Below are 27,910 nucleotides of genomic sequence, written 5' to 3'. Positions count from 1 at the left end.
ATTAACAATTGTTGCATGAAAAAATGTAAGCAAAACATATGGAAAAGAGCATCTGTTACTTAGAAGAAAGGAGAAGAAAGTGAATTAGACTTCTCCAGTGTAAAGTTCAGGGTGATCATATAGTTCTTAAAAGCAGTAAGAAAAATAATGTGAAAGTTGAACTTTAATGCAAAGGAGAAAACCGAGGCACATTATAATCCAGTGTTCTTCAACTGTACAGTAGTAAAAGATGAATGTTTTCAAAACCTTGAAGCATTTTTTTGTCAGGAGTTATAGGCAGCTGAAACATACACATTCTGAGTCTGTCATTTAAATAATTCTTCTTCTGTTTTGCTTAAAGATGTAACTTAAGTTTATAAGCTGGTTAAATAATTACTTGATCTGTAAAAGTGTTTTAAATGACAGTCAGTTTTGGTTGTCTTACAAGAGATCATATATTTGCTAGCATACAACTTAAGGAAAACTTAGTGTAACGGCTTTTACAGATTCCGGCTATGGTCAGGAGAGTAATTACTCCATATCCAGATGGACCTGACATAAGTTCTTTTGAGCCTGAAGATGGAGAGAACTTTGTCTTTTTAAGGGAAGGAATGAATACAGAACAAAATTCTCAGTAAGTATGTATTTTTCATCAACATTTTTAACTAGGTGAGCTCTATATGGTATTTATCCCCCTTTGTATGGTGCCTGACTCCCTTTGGTTCAGAATTGAAATATTAAGAAATAGGAGAAATGGAGATTTCAAAGACTGTTCTCAGTTCTCTTAAGCATTTTAAAATGTTACAGAACTGCAGTGGAGCACTTTTTTCAATTTAGAAGTAGCATGTGAGTAAAGGTAGCAAAACAAGCATTCACAGTAATGTTTGGGAGTTGTGCATGTGATTAGAGTACCTATGTATGTATGAGACCAACTGTGGAGTTCATTTGGACTTCACTGAATTAGGAGAAATCAAAAGAGGAAAAAAACAGACTTTAATGTACTATAGATCTGTCTGGAAAATCGTGATAATCTACATTTCTTAATACTAACGGCATTGTCATGTGAAATAGGAAGTTTTGTAGCATAAGTTTTTAATCTGTCAGTTTAAAGTGGCTACTGTCTGGCTGGGGAATAGCAAAACAAGCAACCTGTGTTGAAGAGGTGTTAGAAAATGTGATCCAAACAACTGTAGATCAGGTAGTTTGGCCTTGGTGGTTTTGTGGACTTCTGGTATTCTGTCTTTGAACACTTATTCTGAAGACATAGAGATGAGAGCAATAATAGAATCTGTAAAGTCTTGTCAGACTAACTTAATATGCTGCTTTTCTCTGACGAGCAAATAATAAAATTACAACTGCTTTTTTTGGTACAGTTTTTAAACTGGAGAAATTGACTATGACATCACAACTATGAAAAGTTAATTTGATAGGATGACTTGGTAACATGCTTCCAAATAGTGAAATATGATGTCACGGTGCAGATGAGACCTGACCTGCGGTATTGTGTCCTGTTCTGACCACTTGTGTCAAGAAAAGTTATGCTAAATGAACTAGTACAGATAAGGACTAGTAGATCAAGGGAACTGAGAAGCTATTTTGTATTAGACTTCAAACCTTTCAGTGTTTTTAAAGGCTAGATGATAGCCTTTAGGGAATATGGCAGCTCAAGGATTACAAAAAAAATGCAAGCATTGTAAGGTTACGGTATTGATGCAGGAATGAATAAGTACATATATAGTTATTCCACATAATCTATTCCACAGAAATAGGATTACTGTAGCTGTGATTCATATAATTCTGAATTTCTAGTAGTTTTGCTAAAATGAAAGATGCCTTTTATTTGATTCCACTCTTCCTGATATATACAGGAATGTGACATTTTGGTAACATGACCATATACCTGCTTTATTGTAGAAGTAGTATTATCTTGGCAATATTTGTTTTGGGGGAAAAATGAGACCAACTGTGGAGTTCATTGAACTTTGCTAATGTAGGAGAAATCAAGAGAGGAAAAAGTGGAGACTTGGATGTAGTTTGCTTTATGTCAGTTGCTGCGATGTGTAGCAGGTTTAATCTGACCTAGGTGGCAGTGCCAGCCTATGCAGCTGCTGTACCTTCTATCTCAGCAGAAGTCTTTGTACAGTGTACTAGACCAGAGTCTAGATCTAGATTGGAAGGAATTTTTTCTCTTCTTCCTGGATTTCTGCCCCCCCCCCCAAATCATTTACTAAGTAGTTCTGCCAGTGCACAAGCAGAGCAAGAACAAGCTGCTAGTGACAGCTGGTGGGACCAGGTATTACTTCTTGAAGTATAACCGCTGCTGCTGACTGAAAAACTTGACACTGATACTGACAGTTCTGATGCTCAATTTCTTTGGCTTTAATCCATCTTGGGTTTTTTTGTTTGTTTGTTTTTAAAGGGAAGCCCTTTTCAAAAGAGCAAAAACTAAGGCAAAAAAGAAACCACGAAAACGGTCTGACAGCTCTGGAGGATACAATCTATCAGATATTATTCAGAGTCCAGCCTCTACAGGTCAGTGGGAAAGAGGTTCCTTTCAGGTATAAAAAAAGAACATAAAGTTTAACATGCAATGCAATGTGATTTCTATATTTCAAGTAAATCTTGCAAAGATTATTTCTTTTTTAGCGAACACCATAATTGAACTTGAATAGTGGATTCTTAAGATAAAGTTTTGTTTGAAAGGATGTTTGTCATATTAAGCTTGTGCCCAAAATTCAGAATCTGTAAAAGCATGTTTTTTATCAAATAAAGTTAATGGACACTTTCCCATGTGGTTTTAATAAGTGGAACAGTTAGCTAATGTGGGGTATTTTTTATATGGAATATAAAACATAAATTAGTCACTGTTTATTGAAGAGATGGTAGAAGCCTTCATTTTCAACAGAAAAGTGTCAGTGTTACTTCCTAAAACTTGTATTGTGAGACAGAGAAAGAAAACTGGGAGTAATCTTATTCTGAAAAAATATTTAAGATAGTCTTAAATTTGCTTATACTTATTGCAGTCTAGTATACTGGACTAGGTAAACTTCTGGTTATTTTGCATTTATCATACGGAGTGAATAACTTTTGGTTTTTTTAAGCATTGTTTAGTCCGGCTCTCATGATTTAATAGTTCTACTCTCTTTTCTTATTTCTTAGGCTCAGTAAAACTGGATAAAACTAACTCTGTAGAATCACTTCCAGAACTCTTAACATCTGACTCTGAAGGTAGTTACGCAGGAGTGGGTAGCCCCAGAGACTTGCAGTCCCCCGACTTCACAAAAGGATTTCATCCAGAGAGGACTGAGGTTGGATTTCTTTGTTCCTAGCAATTTATTTGTTTGTGTTTATCTAGTCCATCAAAAGCAGACTGTGTTTTGGAGTGTTTCTGAGAAGCTGTTGTCCTTAAAATGGAGTAGACAACTTTAAGTAGTTATTGTTCATCTGATAAAACAAATAAAAATGAGTATTCCTTATTAAATCTTCTAAGGGTAATTTATTCACATGGTACCATAATAAGAATTTTTATACACTGTAGTGTTCAGAAAATTTCAAACCGAAAGAGCAATTATGTAAAATCTTTATCTACTTCATTTAAAACGCAGAGCAAATCTGAAGTTCAGAAGCCAGAAAACTCCAGGAAAATCCTGCTGTTCTTTGACTACTATAGTTGGACAGAAGTACGGTCCAGGATAACTTAGGCATAACTGGCAAAGAGAAATAAGTTTGAGAGAATTGTGCCTACGTTAAGTGTTATAGCTTTAGAAGTGAACATCTCCGAGTGAATTTTCCTCTATCGAGATGCATATTTGGACTTAAATTATTCAGGATGAAGTGTGAAGCGGGGGAAAAAAAAAGGTACAAATAGCAGACTGATCAGGGACTCGCTACGTTATTGCTGTTTTTGAGGTATCCTTTAAAATCTTTTCACTTACACATGTCATTCATGTTGTTTGTAGCATCACTCTTTTTTTTCTAAGTGAAAAAATGTGAGAATATTTATTCAACATTTTTCTGTCTTTTTTTAGATGAAGGACAAAGCATGCAGTCAGGGTATGAAAACCTCTCAACCTAACAAGGAGATGAAGTCATACAAGGGATCATCAGCGTTGACACAGTCTGTTCCACAGTCCATTCCCAGTGCCAGAAACAACTCTGCAAGCTCTCCCAATTGGGTAGCAGCCAGTTTCAGGTGGAGTAATAGTTGTGGTGCCTACCTAGCTTATAATCACTGTTCTACACTTGGTAATGAATGCTAATAATATTCTATTCAGACTAAAAAGCTAGCTGCTCTTCAAAATAATGATACATTACTTGACATGTGAGTTAAAGATTTTGGTAGTTTAATAAAACTGGTACATTTTTAAATTATTCTTTGAGAAAAATAATTGCTAGATAATTTTTTTTTTTAAGTGCTACCAGTCTGAACTTCTAATTCCTTTTTTTAGAAGGCCTGCTTGATTAACACTTTGTTAAATACTTGGCAGTTTTTTGTAGAATCGGACCATGCTTGAAGCCATTAGAAGCACCATTGTACTTTGACATTTTTAAGCCATGTCTTTAGACTTAAATGGTCTGTGAAAATCAACACCACAGGTTTAACTGACACAATAATAAAAAATTGATTATTAATTTTTACCTGTAGCAGTATCTGCATATGAAAAAGGAGCAGTACTGTAATAGACTGAAATTCTGTCTTGCCTGGTGTCCTGTCTCTGACAGTTGTCCATAAAGGTTGAATGGAGAAGAGTTTAAAGATTTAGGGAATCACATAGCGATAATTCCTCACAGTTTTCCCAGGCTCTGTTGGTTTGTGGCTGATGGGCTTTGTTATTACAGGTGATACAGCTGTAGAAATTAAAAGTTGCCGCTCTGAAGTGTATCATTTGGTGAACAAGGTCCATTAGGAATCTGTTTTGTTTCGCTATGTATTTGTGCAAGCCTAGTCTATGCAGAGAGGGTAACACATCCCACAACCAACTCCTTGGTCTTTAGACTGGTTGGAAGAAGCTCCACCTTCATCTGCTATCTTAGAGTTCTTTTCGAACTTTTTTTAGAGGATTGCCTGGAAGGGGAACAAATAAAACCGTAGGACTTTGTTGTAATGTCACTGTGCCTTTATGGGTTTCTCTTGTACTCTTTCTTCACTTTTTCTAGTGTTGCTGGTATGATGTCAAGAAAAAGCAGGCAGCACTGTTGTGTAGAATGTTTAAAGGATTAATACTATAGTGTATTTGGTTGAACTACTATGGAGGAGCAGTGATGACAGGGTTTGGTGTGACCTTCTAGTGGTTAATTCACTAGTTAGTCTATGGCAGTTGGGTTTATGTAGGGAGAGACAAGAGGGAGTGCTGCTTATATTTTATTTCAAAGCCTGTCCTTGAATGTAGTTGTAACACAGCTTAGATTACAAATGCCTTTAATTACACAGGTTTTAATTTATAGCTTTATGTAAAGCTTTGAAATGTCTGGATTTAATTCACGTTCATTTCTGTGGAAGTTTAAAATTAGGTTGTTAGTGAACAAGAAACTGATTCCTAAAGTTTGAGAATGTTACTGGTGTTTATACAGAGCTCTAACTTTGCGGAGTGTTCTGTTTGCCATGTGAAAGAATTTTAATCCTGTTCTTCAAAGAAAGATCTAATTCAACCTTCATGAAAGAGCTGTGAGCAATGCCTCTTTAATACTTAGCGTGAGCAGTTGACTACTAAATAAGTATCCTGAATTTAGGTATCTAATTTTTTTAAAGTAATCATAGTTCACATCTTTTTGTTTCATAGTATAATGAGTCTTGAAAGTATTTTTATAGTGTGCTTTTAAATATGTATATATTTATAAAAGTTCTGTCAGAAACATTCTATTTGAGGTTTGCCATAATTGAGGAAACAGACATAAATTATACATCCGGTTACCAATCTTATGTATGATTTAGAGGATTTCAGTGAAGGCTGGAACTGTGGAATGTAAGTAAAAATGAGTGCCTTGTAAGGTAACTTTTTATTTTTCATTTAGCCCTGCCAGCCCTCCTGCTATGGATCTAAGAACCATCATGGAAATTGAAGAAAGTATGCAGAAATGTGGAACCATGCCAAAGGCAAATTCAGGGTTGGTAAAAAACCAAAATCTATAAAAGAAAAGTGTGATAGACCAAGCTATTATGAATTTACTTAGTGGTTCAGGCAGTTCAGAGTTTAAAAAAAGCAGGAGAAAAGTTATCCTATTTGTTTTTGAACAGCTTTGTTTACTTCAGTTCATTATGGTGTTTTTCTGTGAGCACACAAAATTTATCCCTTTATTTTACTGTAGTCTTGTTTGGTCAACAATGCTAAAGCATGTCTTAGCTGTTGAAATGTGAAAGAGCGAGCTAGTAAACTAGTATCTTAAATCAGTGGCCTGCTCTGCTGAGCTTTCCTACTTCCAACCAAAAAGAATTAATTCTTGTCTCTAGCACTTTGGAAATTACTTGTGGACCAGTACTGTAATTGATCCTGAAGTTTGTTTCATGTCTCGCATTCTCTGACCTCCCCCGGCACCCATGTGTTGATACTGACAGTTCTTCCTCAGACAGAAGCAAGGATGGTTCTTGCTTGGAGAAGCATCCCAAAGACACAGGGAGATAAATGTACTTTTTCTGGAGGCAGTGGATTAAACCTAGTGTTTTTTAGCTGACGACATATGGAAGAGAACTGGAGATGACTTTCATGACCTTTGAAGTGTGGCCGCCTTGAATAGGAGAGTTAGGACGGTAGTCTTGGACCCTAGTAAAGGGTTGCTGGCTAGGTAGATTCAGAAGCTGTGAACAAAACAGCTAAGACTGAAGAATCCAATTAACTTAGAAAACAAATTATTACAAATAGAAAAAATGGCTATATGCTGTTGTATACATTTCTTATGCATGAATATTTTTGGTTTAAGGGAGTAAGCTTCTGACAGTCTGTAAAAAGTCACAAAATTAGAAAATAGTCTTCATCTGGTGGTAGTCCATCTCTTTTGGAGACATGATTCCTATTCTGCATGTTTTCATTTGTAGACATCTATACAAATGAAGAATAGTTTTATGATGCTTTTCTTTCTGATGTCCTTGATATTCATTGATCCTCCTTTTGCTCCCCAGCATCCAGCCCCTCCCCCCCACCTATGCTCCCCTTTTGGCACTCTAGACAAAGTATTTTGGTCTAGGAAAGAAGTATTTCTCAGTTTAATTTGCAAGATTAAAGGTGAGTCATCTCAAAAGACACTGGTCTTACATCTTCTATCTTTGCAATATCAATTCATAGCAGAATGGCGTCTCATGGAATCAAGCTTTCTCAGAAGCAAAGGAAAATGATTGCCCTGGCAGCAAAAGATAATGGATCAGTAACTAACATCACGGAACCTACTACACTAATAACCACACCACCCCCACCTACGAAAGTTGCAAAACTAGGAAATGCATGGTATGTTTTAAATCAAATATCACTACTTTTTCTTTGGAGGGTTTTCACATTGAATAGTCTCTTAGAAATAGTTTCTTAAACAAAAATGGCCTAGGTTCTGTTCATTAAAAAGACTAGCATTGAACTATTTGTATCTACATTTGGTAGTAATCTAGAAATTCAAAGAGGGCAGGGAAATGTAATGGTTGCAGTTTAACAGTTCTTTGAAATTTTGCTGTAGTGAGTCAGAAGACTGCATCCCATCTGGTTCTTGCCTGTGTGTGATGTGGTATTTGCAGATGGTATCAAAGTGAAGCATAGAAAAAGAAGGTTGAGCACAAGCTCTGAAACTTAGTCAGGAAGAGGTTATTGAAAACCATTCTGAATGCTGTTTTTGCTCTATCAAAAACATAAAGAAAAATGTTAGCCCTTCCTGGGGGTAAGGGCTAGAATAAGTAGACAAAAATAAACTGAAATTATAAATAACAAAGTTATCTAGGTGTCTAGGAGCTGGAGGGAGTGACAGATGCTGCTAAGAATTCTTATGGTGGAAGGATGCATGATGGATTTAAAATTACTTTTAATGCTGATTACACACAATTTAGATGTTTAAGTTGATATCACTGTATCAAATAGAAAAATGGTTTATCATCTGTTCAATGAACTAGGTTTACAACAATGAATGTAATGACGTGCTAGCCTGATTCATGCTTTATTCATCACATTTACAGTTGGTATTGGATGAAAGCATAAAGGCATAACTGTAAAAATTGCAAGCTATGTAAATTTAATGTGTTTATACTACAGAATAAATACCTATGTGCATGCTCTTAACTTGAAGTAAATGTTGTGCAGTTCTCCCCCTTTCCCTGTTCAAGAAGGTCTAGACTTCTATTGCAGCTTGCTTCTGTACTGGTACCCTAGAAGAATTGTGAGTCAGTCTCCTCTCTCTAGAGCTTACCTGTTTGTGCCTCAGTGGGAACAAAGCTTGCTGCATACCCACCACTGTCACCCTATTTTAAATAAAGTCTTTTTTAGACAATTTAGCTGTTTTAAATGCTGTTGTAGTAGTTTTTCTTTTGTATTGGATAGATTTCAAAGTAAAATAGGAGTCTGTCTTTCAAAGGATAGGTTTATTTTCCACAATTAGAGCTGTCTCCCTCTTGTGTCTTTTGGCTCTCTTTCCTTTGATCCTTTATATGAGTTGGTTGCTCCTTTCAGAAATAAGGGTAGTAAGCATCTGCTGGGATCTTTGCCTTTCTGCTATGCTCCTGTAAGTTCAAAACAGACATGTAGCCTGCTAGCTCTTTAATGAGTGTACGGAGAGAAAAAAAATCACATCACTAGCTGGCTGAGGAAAAGGTAGGCTGCTTCCTGGCAGTAGTTGCTTCCTGAGAGGCGTTCTGTGTCCAAAGGTTTAGGGTAATATCTAGAACTGCTTACTGCTTTGCTCCATTTCATGTATCTGTTACTTCATCTTTCTTTTTTGGATGGATGCTATTCTGATCAGGACCTTGAGTTTGAAGTGCCTTTAGATTTATTGGAGATTCCACATAGGTCTGTTGGTATGCTATTATCTTAGTTTAAGACTATAGTAATAACGGTAATATCCCAGAACATAACAATGGTAAAATAGAGCTGGTGCTCAAAATATTTGTCAGTAACGTGTGGGAAAAACTGTGAGAGTACGTTGTAATCATCCCAAAATCATGCATTATAAATCAGATAATAATTGATTCTAAAATGGTATTCTATTTCTGGTTATGACACCAGAACAAGCTTTGCTTCTCTAGTGGACACCATGCAGTACATTCAGCCTTATGGTTAAAGGGCTTTAGTATTTTACAGGGCCTGTCAAGGATCATGTCAGTCTGATCTGAAATGGGCACTTGTTTAGTGAATTCAAGGTAGTGTAGCATGACTTGTCCTTCAAGTAGTGATTCTGACAGTGATGGTTGGGATTCCTCCAAGGGTCAGTGAAAGTAGGTGTCCTGGTTTTGGCTGGGGTAGAGTTAATTTTCTTCCTATTATTTGGTGTAGTGCTGTGTTTTGGATTTAGTAGGAGAATAATGTCGATAACACACTGATGTTTTAGTTGTTGCTAAATAATGTTTACATAGTCAAGGACTTTTCAGCTTCCCATACTCTGCCAGATGCATGAGAAGCTGGGAGGCAGCATAGCCAGGACAACTGACCCAACTGGCCAATGGGGTATTCCATACCATATGATGTCATGCTCAGTACATAAACTGGGGGCTGGTAGAGGAGGGGGATCGCTGCTTGGGCATCAGTCGGCGGGTGGTGAGCAATTGCATTGTGCATCACTCATTTTGTATATTCTATTAATTATTATTATTATTATTATTATTATTATTATTATTATTATTTAATTTTATTATTATTTTCCCTTCCTTTTCTGTTCTATTAAACTGTCTTTCCATGAATTTTACTTTTTTTTTTTTGATTCTCTACCCCATCCCACTGGAGAGGGGGGGAGTGAGTGAGTGGCTGTGTGGTGTTTGACTGCCTACCGGGTTAAACCACGACAATTAGGGACAAGAAATCTTTTCTGTGGGCATCTGTATATCATGGGTTGATTATAACTAAAAAAAATAGTTAGAAGAGCTTAGGGACCGCACGCCATTGTCGGGGGAGAAATCGGCAGCCCAGCTGAAGTGCATCTATACCAATGCACGCAGCATGGGCGGCAAACAGGAGGAGCTGGAAGCCATTGTGCAGCGGAGTAGCTATGACTTAGTCGCCATCACGGAAACATGGTGGGATGAGTCGCACGATTGGAGTGCTGCAATGGACGGCTATAAGCTTTTCAGAAGGAACAGGCGAGGAAGGAGAGGCGGTGGAGTAGCCCTGTATGTTAGGGAATGCTTCGACTGTCTAGAGCTCGATGGTAGTGATGACGAGGTCGAGTGCTTGTGGGTAAGGATGAGGGGGAAGGCCAACAAGGCAGGTATCCTGCTGGGGGTCTGTTATAGACCACCTAGCCAGGAAGAGGAGGCAGACGAAATATTCTACCAGAGGCTGGCAGAAGTCTCCCAGTCGCTAGCCCTTGTTCTCGTGGGGGACTTCAACTTTCCGGATGTCTGCTGGAAATACCACACGGCAGAGAGGAAACAGTCGAGGAGGTTCCTGGAGTGTGTGGAAGATAACTTCCTGACGCAGCTGGTAAGCGAGCCCACCAGGGGAGATGCCTCGCTTGACCTGCTGTTCACGAACAGAGAAGGGCTGGTGGGAGATGTGGTGGTCGGAGGCCGGCTTGGGCTTAGCGACCATGAAATGGTAGAATTTTCGATACTTGGTGAAGTAAAGAGGGGGGCCAGCAAAACCGCTACCATGGACTTCCGGCGGGCGGACTTTGGCCTGCTCAGGACACTGGTCGAGAGGGTCCCTTGGGAGACAGTCCTGAAGGGCAAAGGGGTCCAGGAAGGCTGGACGTTCTTCAAGAAGGAAGTCTTAAAGGCGCAGGAGCGGGCTGTCCCCATGTGTCGAAAGAAGAACGGGCGGGGAAGGCGACCGGCCTGGCTGAACAGGGAGCTCTGGCTGGGACTCAGGGAAAAAAGGAGAGTTTATCACTTGTGGAGGAAGGGTCAGGCAACTCAGGAAGAGTACAGGGATCGCGTTAGGTCGTGCAGAGAGGAAATTAGAAAGGCAAAAGCCCGGCTAGAACTCAACCTGGCCACTGTCGTGAGAGACAACAAAAAATGCTTTTATAAGTATGTTAATGACAAAAGGAGAGCCAAGGAGAATCTCCATCCTCTATTGGATGCAGGGGGGAACGTTGCCACCAAGGACGAGGAAAAGGCTGAGGTACTCAACGCCTTCTTTGCCTCAGTCTTTAGTAGTCAGAGTGGTTATCCTCAGGGTACTCAGCCCCCTGAGCTGGAAGACAGGGACGACGAGCAGGATAAACCCCCCATAATTCAAGAGGATGAAGTTCATGACCTGCTATGCCACCTGGACGTTCACAAGTCTATGGGGCCGGATGGGATCCACCCGAGGGTACTGAGGGAGCTGGCGGAAGAGCTTGCCGAGCTGCTCTCCATCATTTACCAGCAGTCCTGGTTAACTGGGGAGGTCCCGGATGACTGGAGGCTCGCCAATGTGACTCCCATCTACAAGAAGGGCCGGAGGGAGGATCCGGGGAACTACAGGCCGGTCAGCCTGACCTTGGTGCCGGGGAAGATCATGGAGCGTTTCATTTTGAGGGCGCTCACGAGCCATGTCCGGGACAACCAGGGGATCAGGCCCAGCCAGCACGAGTTCATGGAAGGCAGGTCCTGCTTGACCAACCTGATCTCCTTCTATGACCAGGTGACCTGCCTAGTGGATGAGGGAAAGGCAGTGGATGTGGTCTACTTGGACTTCAGTAAGGCCTTTGACACTGTCTCCCACAGCATTCTCCTAGAGAAGCTGGCGGCTCACGGCCTAGACAGGTGCACTCTTCGCTGGGTAAAAAACTGGCTAGACGGCCGAGCCCAGAGAGTTGTGGTGAACGGAGTTAAATCCAGTTGGCGGCCGGTCACGAGCGGTGTTCCCCAGGGCTCAGTACTGGGGCCGGTCCTGTTCCATATCTTCATCAATGATCTGGACGAGGGGATCGAGTGCTCCCTCAGTAAGTTTGCAGACGACACCAAGTTGGGCGGGAGTGTTGATCTGCTGGAGGATAGGAGGGCTCTGCAGAGGGACCTGGACAGGCTGGATCGATGGGCCGAGGCCAACTGTATGAGATTCAACAAGGCCAAGTGCCGGGTCCTGCACTTCGGCCACAACAACCCCATGCAACGCTACAGGCTTGGGGAAGAGTGGCTGGAAAGCTGCCCAGAGGAAAACGACCTGGGGGTGCTGGTTGACAGCCGGCTGAACATGAGCCGGCAGTGTGCTCAGGTGGCCAAGAAGGCCAACGGCATCCTGGCCTGTATCAGAAATAGTGTGGCCAGCAGGAGCAGGGAGGTGATCGTGCCCCTGTACTCGGCACTGGTGAGGCCGCACCTCGAATACTGTGTTCAGTTTTGGGCCCCTCACTACAAGAAGGACATGGAGGTGCTGGAGCGTGTCCAGAGGAGGGCAACGAAGCTGGTGAAGGGCCTGGAGCACAAGTCTTATGAGAAGCGGCTGAGGGAACTGGGGTTGTTTAGCCTGGAGAAGAGGAGGCTGAGGGGAGACCTCATCGCGCTCTACAACTACCTGAAGGGAGGTTGTAGCGAGGTCGGTGTTGGTCTCTTCTCCCAAGTAACTAGCGATAGGACAAGAGGAAATGGCCTCAAGTTGCGCCAAGGAAGGTTTAGATTGAACATTAGGAAAAATTTCTTTATTGAAAGAGTGGTCAGGCCTTGGAAGAGGCTGCCCAGGGAAGTGGTGGAGTCACCATCCCTGGAGGTATTTAAAAGACGTGTAGATGAGGCCCTTAGGGACATGGTGTAGTGGGCATGGTGGTGTTGGGTTGACGGTTGGACACGATGATCTTAGAGGTCTTTTCCAACCTGTATGATTCTATGATTCTATGATTCTATGTCATGTATTTCTAGTGTCCAGCTTATAAGCTATACAGCTCTATATTACTACAGTAGTTATTTACAAAAAAGAACTGCCTAAGATGACCTGGTTTTAAAAATACCCAGCACACAATATTTCAAGTGAATCTAAGAAAAGGTTGAATTTTTTTGTTTTGATTTGTACACGCAGGACTTAAGTATCTGTCTTCTCAATTTGTTTTCAACCATGTACACCTCATACCAAAATTTAGGGTCTCATTTACTCCCCTAGCCCCCAAAAGTTATTCTGATACAACATTAGGCAAAGCCCACAATTTTCTCTTAAAGAGGAAATAGAATGACTTGCTTTGCACCTAGGGATTCAGACTCTACCTGACCTCTGAACGGTAATTGGGACCTTCACAATAGGAGAAACAAGGTTTGCAAGATTTGTCTTCTGAATTCTGATGAGCAGGTGAATTTCAGAATCCTTAACACTGATCCTCTCAAATGCTCCAAAGAACACGCTACCTGCTTTACACAGGTGATACTGCAGGTCAAGCAGCAAGTTAGCTATTTGGGTTAGCTAATGGAGGTGTCACAGGGCAATTGTAGCTCTGAGGCTTAAGATTTGCTGGGAGAGACTGACGGTTGAATCGGATGGTGACCAACACAAGAAATACGGAGTTATGCTATCCTTTATTACATTTAAAAAAAGAAAATCCATCTACTATTTTTAATCTTACTACTAATGTTATAATTATGCATAAACAATATGTAACTCAACATCTACAATGACGATGTGCAGTCTTACATACACAGATCACATGGGCTCATTCACACGCTAATTTACACGTTATTACAAACCCACCACCTTTCTACCCATCAGTGACTCGGCGTGGCAGCACCAGGGAAGCCATGCGCTTGTGCACTACCCGATGAGTGACCCAGAGGGGTGCCCATGCTGATGTGGGAGGACAGCTGCAGCTGGCCAGGGGTGCTGCTAATGAGGTGGACTGGGGCCTGCGTGAGTCAGTCCTTTCCTTCATGCACCCAGCAAAGTCAGGGGCCTTTCTGTGATCAGTGGTCACAAGTGGGTCTTCTCTGGAGTCTTCAAAGCAACTTCCCCATACCTGCCATGCCGTGGCTTGGGCTAATGTCAGGGATCACTGGTGTAGGTATTTCATGGGTATTTTCAACCTGTCATCTTAAATATCATCAGTTAATTTCCTTCTTTGTTTTACTAACCATTTTCAAGCTGCAGTTTTATATACTTGTCTCTGACAGGCTTTGGATATCAAGGGAAGGGGCTATGAGAACTCGTCCACAGGAGGATGTTTGTATAGGGTGTCTGTCTTTCTCCAGCCTGGTCTTTCCTTTCTCCCCTTCCTACACAACTTTTAGATACAGTAGATTTTGGAGGACATTGTGTAGCTTACCTAGTTATCTGGGCTTCTTCAGAAGGGGTTTTTTTTATGTTCCTAAAGTCCTGTTTTTCAGTGTAAGATAAATGACTCTTTAGAAGTATTTGTACTGATTGACTTAAGTGTATGAGCTAGATGCCTCTAGTTAAATGATTTATTACTTAATACAGGAAATAAGATACTAAGAGAAGCTCTGATAAAAGGCATATAAAAATATAGGGCATAACTTCCTTGATCTGACATCTGAATAGTTTGACTAGTCATGGTATTCATCTACTCTCTGATAGATAATACTTTACCTATTGGGTGTTATTTAATTTTAAACTATTAACTGCCTGTGAATTGTTCCTTGCATTTAAAAAGCAAGTAGGGACTGATTTTTGAATATGCTTAGATAGCTGTCTCTAGAAGTATATTGTGCTTTTAAGGTTCTGATTAAACAGTATTTGAAAGTAGCTGGGCTCTACTGTGTTACATAAACCATCTTAAGTGGAAAGGCCAGGGTATACTTCAGGAGGATGGATTCCAGTTTAATGCTCATGTGGTCACCACGCATGATTCTGTACGTTCCTCCGCAGCGTACCTCTGACTGCTGATCTGGAAAATGCCGGTTAGCTCAAGAGTTCAAGCAAAGAACCAGTGGAAGATATATGAATATTTAAATTATGTCTAGAGGCTGGAAGAGAGCATTTGTTGAATAAACTTTAAGCTGCTTTAGGCAAGCCATCAATTATGTGATTGTCCCTGCTGTTGTTGTTCAAAGTATTTTTGTATGTAAGGTCGAATGGTAAGTGTTCCTCATCTGCTTTAATATTATATTTGCAAAGTTATATTCTGTAAATTCAGAATGGACTATTAGAGTGCATTTGGCAATAGATTGAGCTTTCCACGCATGCAATATAGTCAAAGTCATAGAACTTGTGTTCCAATGAAATAAGATACTCATCTTGGATATGCAGTGAGCACACTTGCCAGAAGGGTGTGGGACCTTGGTTGACTAAAAGACAGAGTCTATCATACACAATGTCCTACCTTTTCCACCAAAAGAAACCTCCAGTGTCATAGTTTTTGGGGGACTGAACCTGTGTTTCCTCCTTTGAAGAAGAGTGGAAATTAGAAGGGGAAAAAAAAATCACACTAGTAATACTTTGAGAGTATGTCATGCAAGAAGCTAGATGTTAACTTTATTAGTTCTCCAAACCTACTTTGATTGAGGGAGGGGGGTGTTGTTTATTCGTTTTTTTTTTTAAGCTCAGGAGAGCCTATGTCTTTTCAAGAGTGGAGGCATAAAGAAACTTGAAGTCTGTCTTGAGAATTAACAATTGTATATTTTTATGTCTAGGGTGTCAGTTTGTCAGTATTCCAGCTTATACTGAAACATCAACAGCTGTTTTGGAACTTCATGCTTTGATGTTTTGCAGTTACAGCTTAAAGAAACTTGGTCATATTCCACTTTTTTAAAAAAGATGTATAAATTAGTTTTTCTAATGCTACAAATTAGATAGAAATTACAATGTATCAGGCAGGACAAGCTGAAATTTAAAGTTGTTACTGTTAGGAAAATTTGTACCAGTTTAAGCCGAAGCATTTTAAGCCACTGGTAATTGTTTTGGATAGGTTCACAAGCTGAGAATGATGCAGGGTTGGGGTTTTTTTGGTGCTGTGTTGCAAGTGGATTTGATTGCAGTACAGAATTTTCATGAAAATGGGTAGGCTACTTAAATGGTTAGTAACAGAAGAAGCTTCTGTGATAGCAGATCCCAAGGGAACTATTAGCCTACGCGGTATAGTAAGTTTGGGGAAGTTCTGGTCAAACACTTGCCTGGACTCTTGTGTGCCAGCTGGTGGTAGGAATAGAGGATGTGCAAAATTACTCTGAGCCCCTGCATCTGGAGATTCCCATTCTGCTTTCTATGCCTTCTGCACTGCTCATGCAATACTAAAAAAAAAAAAAGAAAAAACCAACAACAAAAAAAACCCCAAACTTAAGCACAGGTGGTTTAGCATGGAGTTCAGACATCATGTATAACTTTCAGACGCTTTTGTTGTAAGATTTCAGATACAATGTTGCAATGTTTTAATTCGCTCATGTTTGTTATCTTAAATTGTATACCACATAAATGTAGTTTGAAAGTCTTCGGCTTCAAATGCTTCCCTTATGGTAGCTGCACAAACAATTAGCATTGTATAGAAAGCTTGTTTTACTTCAGTAGTGCTTATAATTGATCTCTTATTTCTTTGAGCAGATAATGAGCAGAGCTATTCTTCCAATATGCATTTTGTATATTTGACAGTGAGTGGGACTGGTATGCTTAGTAAAATTAAATGTAAGCAAATGTATGAAGAATTAATTCCAAAGTCTTGATGGGTAAGGGAAAGACTAATGGTAACTGCCTTGAATTCTGTAAATAAAAAGGCTTTTGGATCAGAAAGTGTTCAGAATAGCTATGATGCTAGATTGCTATATTTTCATACTGGTTTATTTTTGAAAGATAATATGCAGGCTCTAGTTCAGTAACACTGCACATTATACTTGGGCAAGTAAAAGAAAACGAAGCATATCAGTTTTATGAATTTCACTGTGGTGATTTAAGTGATTGATAGAGCCTCCAGCAGGTATGAGTAACTCATTCAATATCTTGGGGAAAGAAGATCAGCTATACTTGAGTTTCGTGGTAAACTAACAGTATTAGAACGAAAGTGCTAGAGCATTGTGTGATTTATGAGAATACTTTTCAAGGAATAATACTGTTAGAAAAGGTATAGCTTATCTAAGACAAGATGTCTGTGAAAATAAAATTGCTTTTTAAGAGGATGGGTTGCAGGGGGAATAGATGGAGTGGTGGTTTGGGGGTTTTGTTCTGTTTTGTTTTTTTTTTTCTTCTAATGAAATTTCCATACTACTGGCTTGTTCTGTTCTCATAGGTATTTATTTTCTGATGATTACCTGTTTGACCCAAAGTGACTTATTTTAGCAAATAGGGTCTAGCAGGCATAATGGTGAGATACAAAAGCTAAGTAAGAATGTATTTTATTTTTAGTAACGGAAGAGGCCCTCTTTACTGTTTGAATCATGGAACAATATGGAGTCTTGGAAAGTATAAAATTAGTTGTTCTTTTTTTTTTTTTTTTTTAAAGGTCATCTTCATTACATTCTGCTTTGCCAAAGTCATTCCGTGATCTTGTAATGGAAGAAGAAAAACGCCTGAGTGCAAATAATTCATCTGGTACTGGTATCAAAAGAGCTAGATATAAAGGAACTGAGGATTCATCAGCCCAAAACACCATAAGGTAAGAGAGCAGTCTTTTCCTAATTGATCAACCATTATACAAGAACCACAATAACCTGTTTAAATTCTACTGAAATAAGAATGATAAAATTGTCATTTAAAAAAAAAAAAAATCCTGTAAGCATTCTTTTAATGATTCTGTTAGTAGGATTTTATGAATGGAATACTCTTATGAATAGGAAGCTTAAAGACTAAAGCAATTTAATACCACTGCTAATATTTTGTTTGAGCTTCGAAGTGTTTGTGTCCGTACAAATGGACATGCGTGTGTGTGTGTGTATATATGGACACAAACACTTCAGGCTCCAAACAAAATACGTGTGTATGTACGTATAAAAATGATAAACCTATATTTTCTAATTTCTGTAGAAATTAGATAGTCTTTAGCATTCAAATATGGCATGCATGAAACAGAGTTTGCTTAGGAATATTTCTGTGTAACCACTGAGTGGATAAAATCAGTTTATTCAAACACAGTTCTGGCATTACCTGATCTGAGTTTTCTTATAAGCTGACTTAATTGTTTAGGTGCAATTTTTCATGGATTAAGAGGGCTTACTGAAATATCGATGCAATGTCTATGTGTGATAATTACTGGGGGACTACAATTCTGAGGACAAAAATAACTTGTTCTGAGGTGCACGTGAATTACATGTCTAGTTATTAGACAATATTGCTCTTTGGTCAAATTGTTTTAGCCATGCATCCTCTTGCTACCTCCAGTAAAACCTCTGTTTTGGGTTAAAATAACTGTCTAAGCTGAGGAAAGGAATCTCAGCCTTATTCCTGAAGGTCTGTATGACAGAGTTGCCCACCCACCTGCATCTCTTCCCCCGATCATCAGTAACTTTGAATGGTATGCATTTCAAATATATTTATGAGACAGAGAGCCTGAAAATCTTAGACTTTCCCACGCACCGTCTGGAAGCAGCACAGGCCAGCTTGCCCCATGGTGGCAGGGGAGCCAAGGGTGACAGCAGGACCGGCCGGGCAGTGGCCTCCCTGGCAAGGGCACAACCCCACTGTGCCGGAGTGAGGTGAGCAGGGCAGGCTCCGTGACGGAAACCAGGGTGAGCCACAGCGAGTGAGCACAGACAGGCAGTTGGGATGAGGCAGGGTTGGGGTCAAACCTGCAAGTCAAGTCGGGGTCAGGAACAGCAAGGCTGGGGTTGGGCATAGCTGCAGTGTAGCTCAAGAAAGGCCTAAGACTGAGGGACTGAGCTTAAATGCAACTCCTGAGTAACGAGGGGGAGCCTTCGCCCATGAGCCTTCGCACAACTCTTCCTTACAACTCAACTCTGTTCATAGCAGCCCTGACTCAAGTTTACACAGCTGCGCTGAGGGAGAAGAGTTTGCAGAGCTTGTTGGTGCACAGGGAGCCCTGACACCCATTACCTCCCAGTTCTTCTTATGAACTCCTGTTCCATCCCCCTCTAAAAACTGTCCCCTCCATAAGGAGAAGAAAGTTGGGCTGGGCCTCCCTTTTGGTTGCTCAGCTTGTATAGAAACTGGTATTTCCCTAGGACAGAAGTAGTATGTGTCCTATTGGTAGATGAAGAAGAAAATGAGGGAAGAAATATTGTGTGTGGGATGATGTTAGAGGAGAGAAGTAGGAGGGATTTGGAAAGTGTGTGTGATGGATGGGCATTCTTCAGGAACAGAGGGATAAAGCTGAAGTTATTGTGGTGAGTAGGGACATGCACAAATCTGCAGAAAAACAGGTATCATTAATTTTGTTGCTAGCAAAATAATAAAGCTTTTCGTCATATGGGAGATGGCAAGGGCTGGTGATAAGGGAATTTGCACTGGATGCTATTATTAGCTTTGTCATACCTGCTCTGTGATCTTCATAAAATCATTTCTTTTCCTTTTGCATTGCTCTGTCTAGTCTGTGCAGTCTGGCCAGTCTGCACGCTCTCAAAGTGAACTATTTGAGCTGAATCCAGGCCTAATACTCCAGCTGTCTGAAAATGATACATTAAGCTAGTGGGAGCCTAGATGACTAGATTCACTATAATCAGCTGGAAAAGACGGCACTTCCAGAGCTATTTCAGGTATTTTTGAATTGTGTCTGAAGATGCTTATTTCTCTCTATTAGGTATAAAGAGCCTAGGTGACTAGTTCATCCATCTGAAAGTTAGGAGTTGAGTTTCTAGTTTGAGGTAATTTTATTCTTTGATTGCACAGTTCCTGTCACAGTAGGCTCTGATTTTTGCCTGAGGCATTCAAGGGCTATTTCTGTGGAGATTAATTATCCACACCCTTACCTCTTCCTTTTTAAGGAAGGGAAATTGCATGTGCGTAGAGCGTAAGTAATCCTCATCTATTTATGTCAGACTCACTGATGGGACACTGAAGATACTTGCATGGCTACTGTTCCTGCTTTGTCTTTTCTTTGGATAAACTGTGCAGTAATTAAACTGACAATTTTCTTAAGTCTCTGGAGGAGGGTTTTTTGGTGGCTGCATAAACGCTCTTCCATATACCGTCACCTTCCAATTTATGCAACCCAGGAACTTTCTGTAGATGAACCATGTCATGAATGTGGAGATTTGAACTGGATTCAGTCCAGAGGCAGATCAGCCCAAAAGCTGGGCTGTGTGGATGTGGCTGCATTGTTTCCAGTGACAGCTCAGCCTTGGGAGTTATGCTGTGCAGCTGTGCATGTGTAGCTCATAGTCCAAGCTAAAAACATAGGCCTGACATGACTTAACTTTGTTGTGGCAGCCTGAGTTGTCTTCACTGTGTTACTCCAGGGAGCAGTGAAGAGTCTTAGTGGAAACAAGTCTTTGTGGCTTCGCGTGGGAATGGCCTAGTTCTGGCATGGGTAATAATGAGCTAATAAGTAGTACATGACTCAAATGGTACAGCAAAACCCAAGAGGTTCTGCAGGAGACCAGGCTTTGTGTTCCTTTTCTGAGAGCAGTCATTAGATCAGGGAGGCACCGGACCTGAACTGGCTTCAAGTGAACAAATCCTCAAGAAACACTGGGGACCTGAGCGCTGGGACATCTTGGTGGCTCTGCAGGAGTCATGGCAAGTTCAGCCAACTGAGTTAATCAGGTTGGTTCAGTACTGATAATACTTGGCTGATTTGTTTCCATGCAGAACCACTTATGTCTCTGCATCAGTCTTTAATTTTCAAGACTTCCAGGTTTCCAAGTTCTATATTTTTGAGGCTTTTTTTTCCATTTTTCTGTATATGCTAGCTTCCCGTTTCCCGTCTGTTCCATTTCTCCTAGTTATTTTGATGCCAGCTGAGGAATTAATCTAGCATGTTGAAATATCTGCAGTTGATTTAATATCTGGACTGAGTGTCTTGCCAGCAAGAAACACAGATGTACGTATGTACAAACAGCTTCAAAATATCTGAACTGCTTCCTACATTTTAAAGCCACATTTAATTTGAGGGAGATGACACAGGTATTTAAACTTATCTTTTAATTGATCACTAGAGTGTGCTGTGGCACTGGAACTATTAATTCCAGTTTTTGGAAATTTCTGTTGTGGTGGTTTTTTTGGTTGTTGTTTGGGTTTTTTGGTTGGTTTGTTTAGAAGCCTTACTCTGGAAAGAACTTTTTATCTATACTGAAGCAGGGTTGTTGAGTATAACAATCCACTTGGATTCATTTATAGTAGTGCTGTTTGGAGAAGGCTGTCCTTGTATATCAGAAATCTGTCCAGATACTGTCTATATGAAGTGTAGTCATTCTCTCTCATTCTTTCCTGTGCAAGGTTAGAGATAATTTTTAGTCTTGTCTCAGAAGATGATCAGTGGAAGACTCTGTTATTCTTCTCTGGATCTATGACAGTTTAGATTATTCTTCCTTGAACCTAAGAGACCAAAACTGAAAGCTCATCCAAATAAGCTTTGTCCAGTGTGGTATATGCTGGCAAAAGTATTTGTTTCGAATGGAAACAACTTTTTTTTTTTTCCCCACCACATACTTCTGACTCGTTATCATGATCAGTATACCCTGGATTCTCCTTTTTCTCTTCAAGCTGAAAAACTCCCAGCTTATAGCTACTACCGCCTTCACTTCACAGAGTCTTTTGTTTCATACTTCTGAATTTCCTTTTCCATTGCTTTGTTCCACAATCACACTGTTAATTTTTATCCTTTGCTAAATTAATAGCATCTCTTAATATTGTCTGCTGGTTTGAGCTTGCTGCTTATTGTGTCCACCAAAGTTAATTTAGTTATATTTCTTTTAATTAACTTATTCTCTAAAATAATTATTAACCCAGATGTAAAGTGGGTAAGGAATTAGCTAGGTAGGAGAGGTATGAGAAACTTGTTTAAAAAAAAAAAATGGTTATGTGGCGCTTGACACAGTGTCTTACAGAATTCCCATATTCGTTTATCACACTTATCTGGCATGACCCAATACCTTTCTTAAATAAAATAGGATTCTCTAACCTGCCATTGGTTTTCTTTTACCAAAGATAAAACAGAAAAAAAATTTACAAGATACTGATTTTCTACCTTTTTAAACTATTCTTCAACACCTATGGAAAAAGCATTGCATATTAATGAGGTCAAAGTAAAGGAACTGCAGCTATATAGATACTCAGTGTGGAGAACGATACAGCAGATTTGACCACTTTTGCCATGGAGCTGTTGTTTCATGTGTCAATACTTTCAAAGCTCTGGAATAGTGGTTATCCAGAAACGTCCAGTTTGGAGAGGACCACACCTTTTTGGTTTGAAAATGGAGGGGAAGGATCATCTTGACTAACATGAACTGTGCTTTCCTGGTGGAAACAGAGAAGCAATATGACAGAAGGTGTATCTGCTGGGTTTGATTCAAGGGAGTAACACTGTAGAAAGCCTCTTTTGAAGTCCAGTGTTATGCCCTGGCAGCTGTTGCTGCAGATACATATATATTTTTCCCTGAGCAGTTAAATATGTGTTTATTCTGTTCTTTGAGTAGTTGGCTGTTTGGTGGGCAAAATTATGCTTTGTGACAAAAAGCTGGCCATGGTTCATTTAAATGCCATTTTTGATGATGGATGTTGAATTTCAGATTTTTTGAGATCTTGCCCTCATTGCTTAGCGGTAGGAATCAAGGTTCTTGTTGTCCTTGGAATTGTGTTCTGGGGAAAATATTCCAGGCAGAGAACTTAGCAGTTACTGGAATTCTCTTAGCTTTCTATAGATTTTTCCTCTTTTCCAAGAGTTTGTGGCCACTTACAGAGGATTACCAAAGCCTTAAAGAAAATTGAGACTGATTTATTGAAATACCAACACCCTTAGAGTTTTTTACAATGCCGTAGAATAATTCAAAAAAGCCTGCTAGCATTTCATAGTATGCTGTAACATTTTTTTAGAGTTCTGGAAATCGCAAAAGTTGCCAAAGATAGGTATTAAATAATGAGAATAGGTCCCTCTCTTCCTACTGATGTAGGATTTTTCTGACGAATATACTTGTCTCTTAAGGCATACAGTATACCAAATGTGACTTGTTTTTGTTGAGACTATCATTTTGCAAGTGAATAAAATATCTTCCTGTTGGGAACTCTGTGATATTTCAGGATTTTTTTTTTTCAATTCTGTTATTTCCAGTTTTATGCTATTCTTATGAATGTGGGAGGTGGTTGCAGGGTATGTACTGAAAGTCCATAATTTCTGGGCTTATGCTTGAGGAAATAATTCACTAGTGCTATTGTAGCCCTGGTTCTTTTACATGAAACACTTAATTTGAATACAGGACCATTGTTTGGTTTTTTGTCTTGAAGCCATATTCTTTTCATATTAATTGCAAACATTTATAGTCAATGCTGTTTGTGCATAATTCAGTTGACTATTTTACATGTAAAAAACTCAATTTTACATGTAAAAAAAAAAAGGCACCTTTGTTCAAATGCTCAAATGTTAGAAAATGCTGAAAATCCATTAAGTTCTGGTAGTCAGAAATGAGCATCAGTGTCTCCTCTAGTCATGGTATCCCACTTAAAGACAAATTCAGCATCCTCATGCCTTTCTTCTGGAAACACCCTATGCATTTGTAATTGCCTACTGTAAATTTGTACTTCACGATATGATGTAGGAGAATGCTCTGTCAGTGACTTTCACTCTCGTTCCCTACCTTTTTCCAGGTGCACCACTAGAAGTAGCCCAGGTCTGGAAGACCATGTCCTGGATTCTCCACAGCTGGAGAGTCATAAGTAAGTTTGACAGCGGCTTAGATTCTGGAGCTTGTTTTCTGTGTGTTGTGCTGACCTTGTTCTTGATGTTACCTCATAATGTCATTTGTTTTTTTTGCAGTCCTTGGTTAGCAGCATCACCAACTAGCTCTCCTGTGATAGCACCTGTCATGTTTTCAGCTATTGTAGAGGAAGAGCTCCAGCAAGAAGCTGCTCTTATTAGGAGCAGAGAAAAACCTTTGGCTTTGATCCAGGTAAAGTGCTAAGTTACTGCAACTGTGAAGTAACACAAGGAGTTTCTAATGGCTGTTTCAGAGATCAGGATTAATTATGTATTGGTACACTTAGTATCATTTACATAATGATATTAAATATCATTTAATAATAACTTCACATTGCTGTTTGATAAGGTAGGCCTATATTAAAGTCAGATTGACTACTGAGTCCATGGTTAATGCATTCACAGCATCAGAGAATGGTTGAGGTTGGAAGGAACCTCTGGAAATTGTCTAATCCAAACCCCCGCTCAGAGCAGGGTCAGTTAGAGCAGGTTGCTCAAAGCTGGATCCAGGCAGCTTTTGAATATCTGCAAGGACGGAGACTCCATCGCCTCTCTGGGAAATCTGTTCCAGTACCTAACCACTCTCACAGTAAAAAAGATTTTTATATTTAAATGCAATTTTCTGTATTTCAGTCTGTGCCTATTGCCTCTTCTCCTGTCACTGAGCACCACTGAGAAGAGCGTGGCTCAGTTGTCTCTTTTCTCTCCCGTAAGATATTTGTACCCTTTGGTAAGATCTCCCTAAGCCTTCTCTTCTCCATGCTAAACAACTGCAGCGTGCTCAGCGTCTCATATGTCAGATGCTCCAAGCTCTTAGTCATTTTTGTGTCCCTTCACTGGATTGTCTCCAGCATGTCCATGTCTCTCTTGTACTGGGGAGTCCAGAATTGGACCCAGCACTCCAAGCGTGTCTCACCAGTGCTGAGTAGAGGGGAAGGATCACCTTTCTTAATCTGCTGGCAATGCTGTCCCTCGTAGAGTACAGGAGGCTGTCACCCTCATGCCACATGAGCACATTGCTGGCTAGTAGTCAATTTGTCCACCAGGACCCCAGATCCTTTTATGCTAAGCTGCTTTCCAGCTTGTTGGCCCCCAGTGTGTACTGGTGCTTGGGTTTATTTTTCCCAGGAGCTGGACTTCGCATTTCCCTTTGTTGAACTTCATGACGTTCTCTTAGCCCATTTCTCCAGCGTTTCTGGGTCTCTCTGAGTGGCAGCACAGCCATCCGGCATATCAGCCACTCCTTCCAATTTTGTATTGTCTGCAACCTTGCTGAGGGTGCACTCTGTCCCATCATGCGGGTAATTAATTAAGACGTTAAACAGTACTGGCTCTAGTCTCAGTCTCATCATTGGTGCTAGTGACTGGCCTCTAGCTGGGCTTTGTGCACAGCATTGGTGCTAGTGACTGGCCTCTAGCTGGGCTTTGTGCCACTGATCATGACCCTTTGAAATCACCAGTTCAGCCAGTTTTCAATCTGTCTCGCTGTCCATTTATATTGTCCATACTTAAGCTTGTCCACTTAAGTTCTTAGTCTGTACTTAAGCTCTACCACTTTCCTAGGAATCAAGATGAGGGTGACTAGTAAGTAGTCACCCAGATCCTCCTTGCCCTTCTTGAAGTTAGGAATGACATTTGCTTCCTTCCAGTCCTCAGGAACCAACCTTTATTGCCACAACCTTTCAAAGATTTTTTTGAGAGTGGGCTTGCAGTCATATTGGCCAGCTCTGATCTCAAGGGCCTGGGATTGAATCATAGAATCATAGAATCATTAAGGTTGGAAAAGACCTCTAAGATCATCGTGTCCAACCGTCAACCCAACACACCATGCCCACTACACCATGTCCCTAAGGGCCTCATCTACACGTCTTTTAAATACTTCCAGGGAAGGCTGATCTTACCACTAAAGACCAAGATGAAGAAGGCTGTTAGTTCCCCAGCCTTTTCCACGTACTTTGTCATTCAGCAGTGAGGCCATGTCCTCTTTTTGCTGCTGTAGAAGCCTTTCCTGTTGCCCTTCATGTCCCTTGCCAGGTTCAACTCCAGATGGGCTTTGACTTTCCTAATTCTGTTCCTGTGTGCTCAGGCAGTGTCTCTGTTTTCCTTCCGGGTCACCTTTCTCTGCTTCCACCTCTTGTATGCTTTCTTTTTGTTTGAGTTTTGTCACGAGCTCTTTTTTTCGTCCATGCAGGCCTCCTGCCACTCTTGCTTGGCTTCCTGCTTATTGGCATGGACCATTCTTGAGCTTGGAGGAGGTGATCCTTAAAATCAACCAGCTGTCCTGGCCATATCCCATGAATTTTTTCCAAGCAGATCCCTGAACAGATCATAGTCTTCTCTTCCAAAGTCCCAGGTTGTTATCTTGCTATTTGTCTTGTTCCTATCTCTTGGGATCCCGAGCTCCACTATCTCATGATCATTGCAGCCAAAGCTGCACTCGACCTTCTCATCCCTGATGAGTCCTTCTTTCTTTGTAAGTATGGTCCAGCAGAGTGTCTTCCTTCATCAGCTGCTTGATCATCTGTGTTAGGAAGTTTCACCAATGCAAACCTCCTGGAGTGCTTGTGCCCTGCTGTGTTGCCTTTCCAGCAGATATCAGGGTGGCGCAAGTTTCCCACGAGGAGCAGGGCCTGCAAACATGAGGTTTCTTCAAGTTGTCTGAAGAAGGCCTCATCTACTACTGCTTCCTGATTGGGAGGTCTGTAGCACGCATGCATTGAGGACCAGTAAAGCTAGTTCGTAACCGTGCTACTGGTGTAAACGTAGATCTGACACTGACATACATGTTCTTTTTTCCTTCCAGATAGAGGAGTGTGCTATTCAAGATTTATTAATCCACTATGAAGCTTTTGACAACCCTGATGAATTCGTGACTGTTGAAAGGGCTCCGCAGAGACCTATAGCAGCACCTATGTGGAACAAGCACTAATTCGTACTCTTCACAGTCCATGTTGGATGTGCACTTCTAAGTTCTAGTTCTTGTTACAAGTAAAACGGGACTGGAAGAACAGGAATCATGTAATTTTTAACATCAGCATTAAAACACTGCACATAATCACTAGGTATTTGTTAGAGAGAGTGGAAATGATGTGTTCACTGTGTCCTTTACCCACTATATATTGTGTGTATGTTTTGAGAGAATTTCTTTAACAAGACATATTATTAGTAATGTTACATGAAGCCGTAGATTGGAAATGCATTTGCTAATCTTAAATTGTGAGGGTTTTTTGTTAAATTCACAGGTGGCTGAAAAACGAGTGTTTGTTTTGTGATTTAATGTGGAATTGAATGTGCAGAATTATACATCTTTAAAGTTTGTGGGGGGTGTGTTCTTCAGAGCTTTCTGGCAAATTGGGAATATTGGAAAAAGTTTGTGCTTGAACATCATGTAAAAGTTTGATAATGCAGTTTTCCTTAAGTTATGTGTGTAAGTACTGGTTCTCTGATTGTTGCAGCCGGTACTTTTTACTGTCATGCTCCAGGATGAACCTCTACACTGTACCTAAGTGCCCTGCCATTGCCTGCTCTCAGTTCAGTTGTGCACGTTTTTTCACTGTTGTGAGACTGTCCTTCGAGCAGTCAGCTCTGTTGTGAAGTAAAGCACACAGTTGAATAGAACGTGGTGGCACTTAATTAGCTCATCTGTAGTCTTATTCTGGTAAATATGGTACAGTTTTAGAACCACTGTGTTTAAGGTACAAATCACTTGAAGTGCTGAGGGAATAAAAGATCTGTGTATTCATTGTTAAAGCTATAGGGACAACTGCTTGACTGTGGAATTTGCAAACGCCTAACCTTCAAAGATTATCATAGGTGGCTTTCAGTATTATGTGTTCCAAAGTTCTCTGTGCCTGGTTTAAACAAATTTATATATATATATATATATAAAAAAAAAAAAAAAAAGTAGCCTTATCTGCAATATTCTGTCTAGTTTGTCTGTTTGTATAAGTGTGTTTGAACTCGTATTGTTTCAGTAGTGTCAGTATTCACGAACTCTGGAAAACTGGAATTGAGAGAGCTACAGAAAATGAATGTAGAGAATTGATCACTGTGTGATAAAAGAATCTTGAAAAAACCTATGTAGATATGTCTAATGGTTTCAGGT

At 40.2% G+C, this 27,910-nt stretch overlaps 1 protein-coding gene across 7 annotated transcripts in view; it reads left to right on the top strand.

Moving 5' to 3' along the window:
• The window catches only part of IBTK (inhibitor of Bruton tyrosine kinase), a 62,467-nt gene extending 34,783 nt beyond the window's left edge, over positions 1–27,684 (top strand). For 4 of the 7 annotated variants that reach the window (XM_075145380.1, XM_075145378.1, XM_075145382.1 and 1 more), the window contains 10 exons: positions 486–613; positions 2,399–2,511; positions 3,139–3,287; positions 4,008–4,171; positions 5,992–6,084; positions 7,257–7,415; positions 17,446–17,598; positions 23,697–23,765; positions 23,866–23,998; positions 26,609–27,684. In XM_075145380.1, the coding sequence (XP_075001481.1) occupies positions 486–613; positions 2,399–2,511; positions 3,139–3,287; positions 4,008–4,171; positions 5,992–6,084; positions 7,257–7,415; positions 17,446–17,598; positions 23,697–23,765; positions 23,866–23,998; positions 26,609–26,734 (1,287 nt within the window). In that variant the 3' untranslated portion in view covers positions 26,735–27,684. Of the gene's footprint in view, positions 1–485; positions 614–2,398; positions 2,512–3,138; positions 3,288–4,007; positions 4,172–5,991; positions 6,085–7,256; positions 7,416–17,445; positions 17,599–18,483; positions 18,635–19,485; positions 19,554–23,696; positions 23,766–23,865; positions 23,999–26,608 lie in introns of those variants that run through there. The other 3 variants (XM_075145381.1, XR_012672917.1, XR_012672918.1) reach the window with 3 other exon arrangements.
• The last annotated feature ends 226 nt before the right edge of the window (positions 27,685–27,910 follow it).

Source organism: Calonectris borealis, chromosome 3 (genome assembly GCF_964195595.1).
Source record: "Calonectris borealis chromosome 3, bCalBor7.hap1.2, whole genome shotgun sequence".
NCBI lineage: Eukaryota > Metazoa > Chordata > Aves > Procellariiformes > Procellariidae > Calonectris > Calonectris borealis.
The sequence above is the reverse complement of the archived record's forward strand: the minus strand, read 5'-3'. Positions and strand labels throughout refer to the sequence as shown.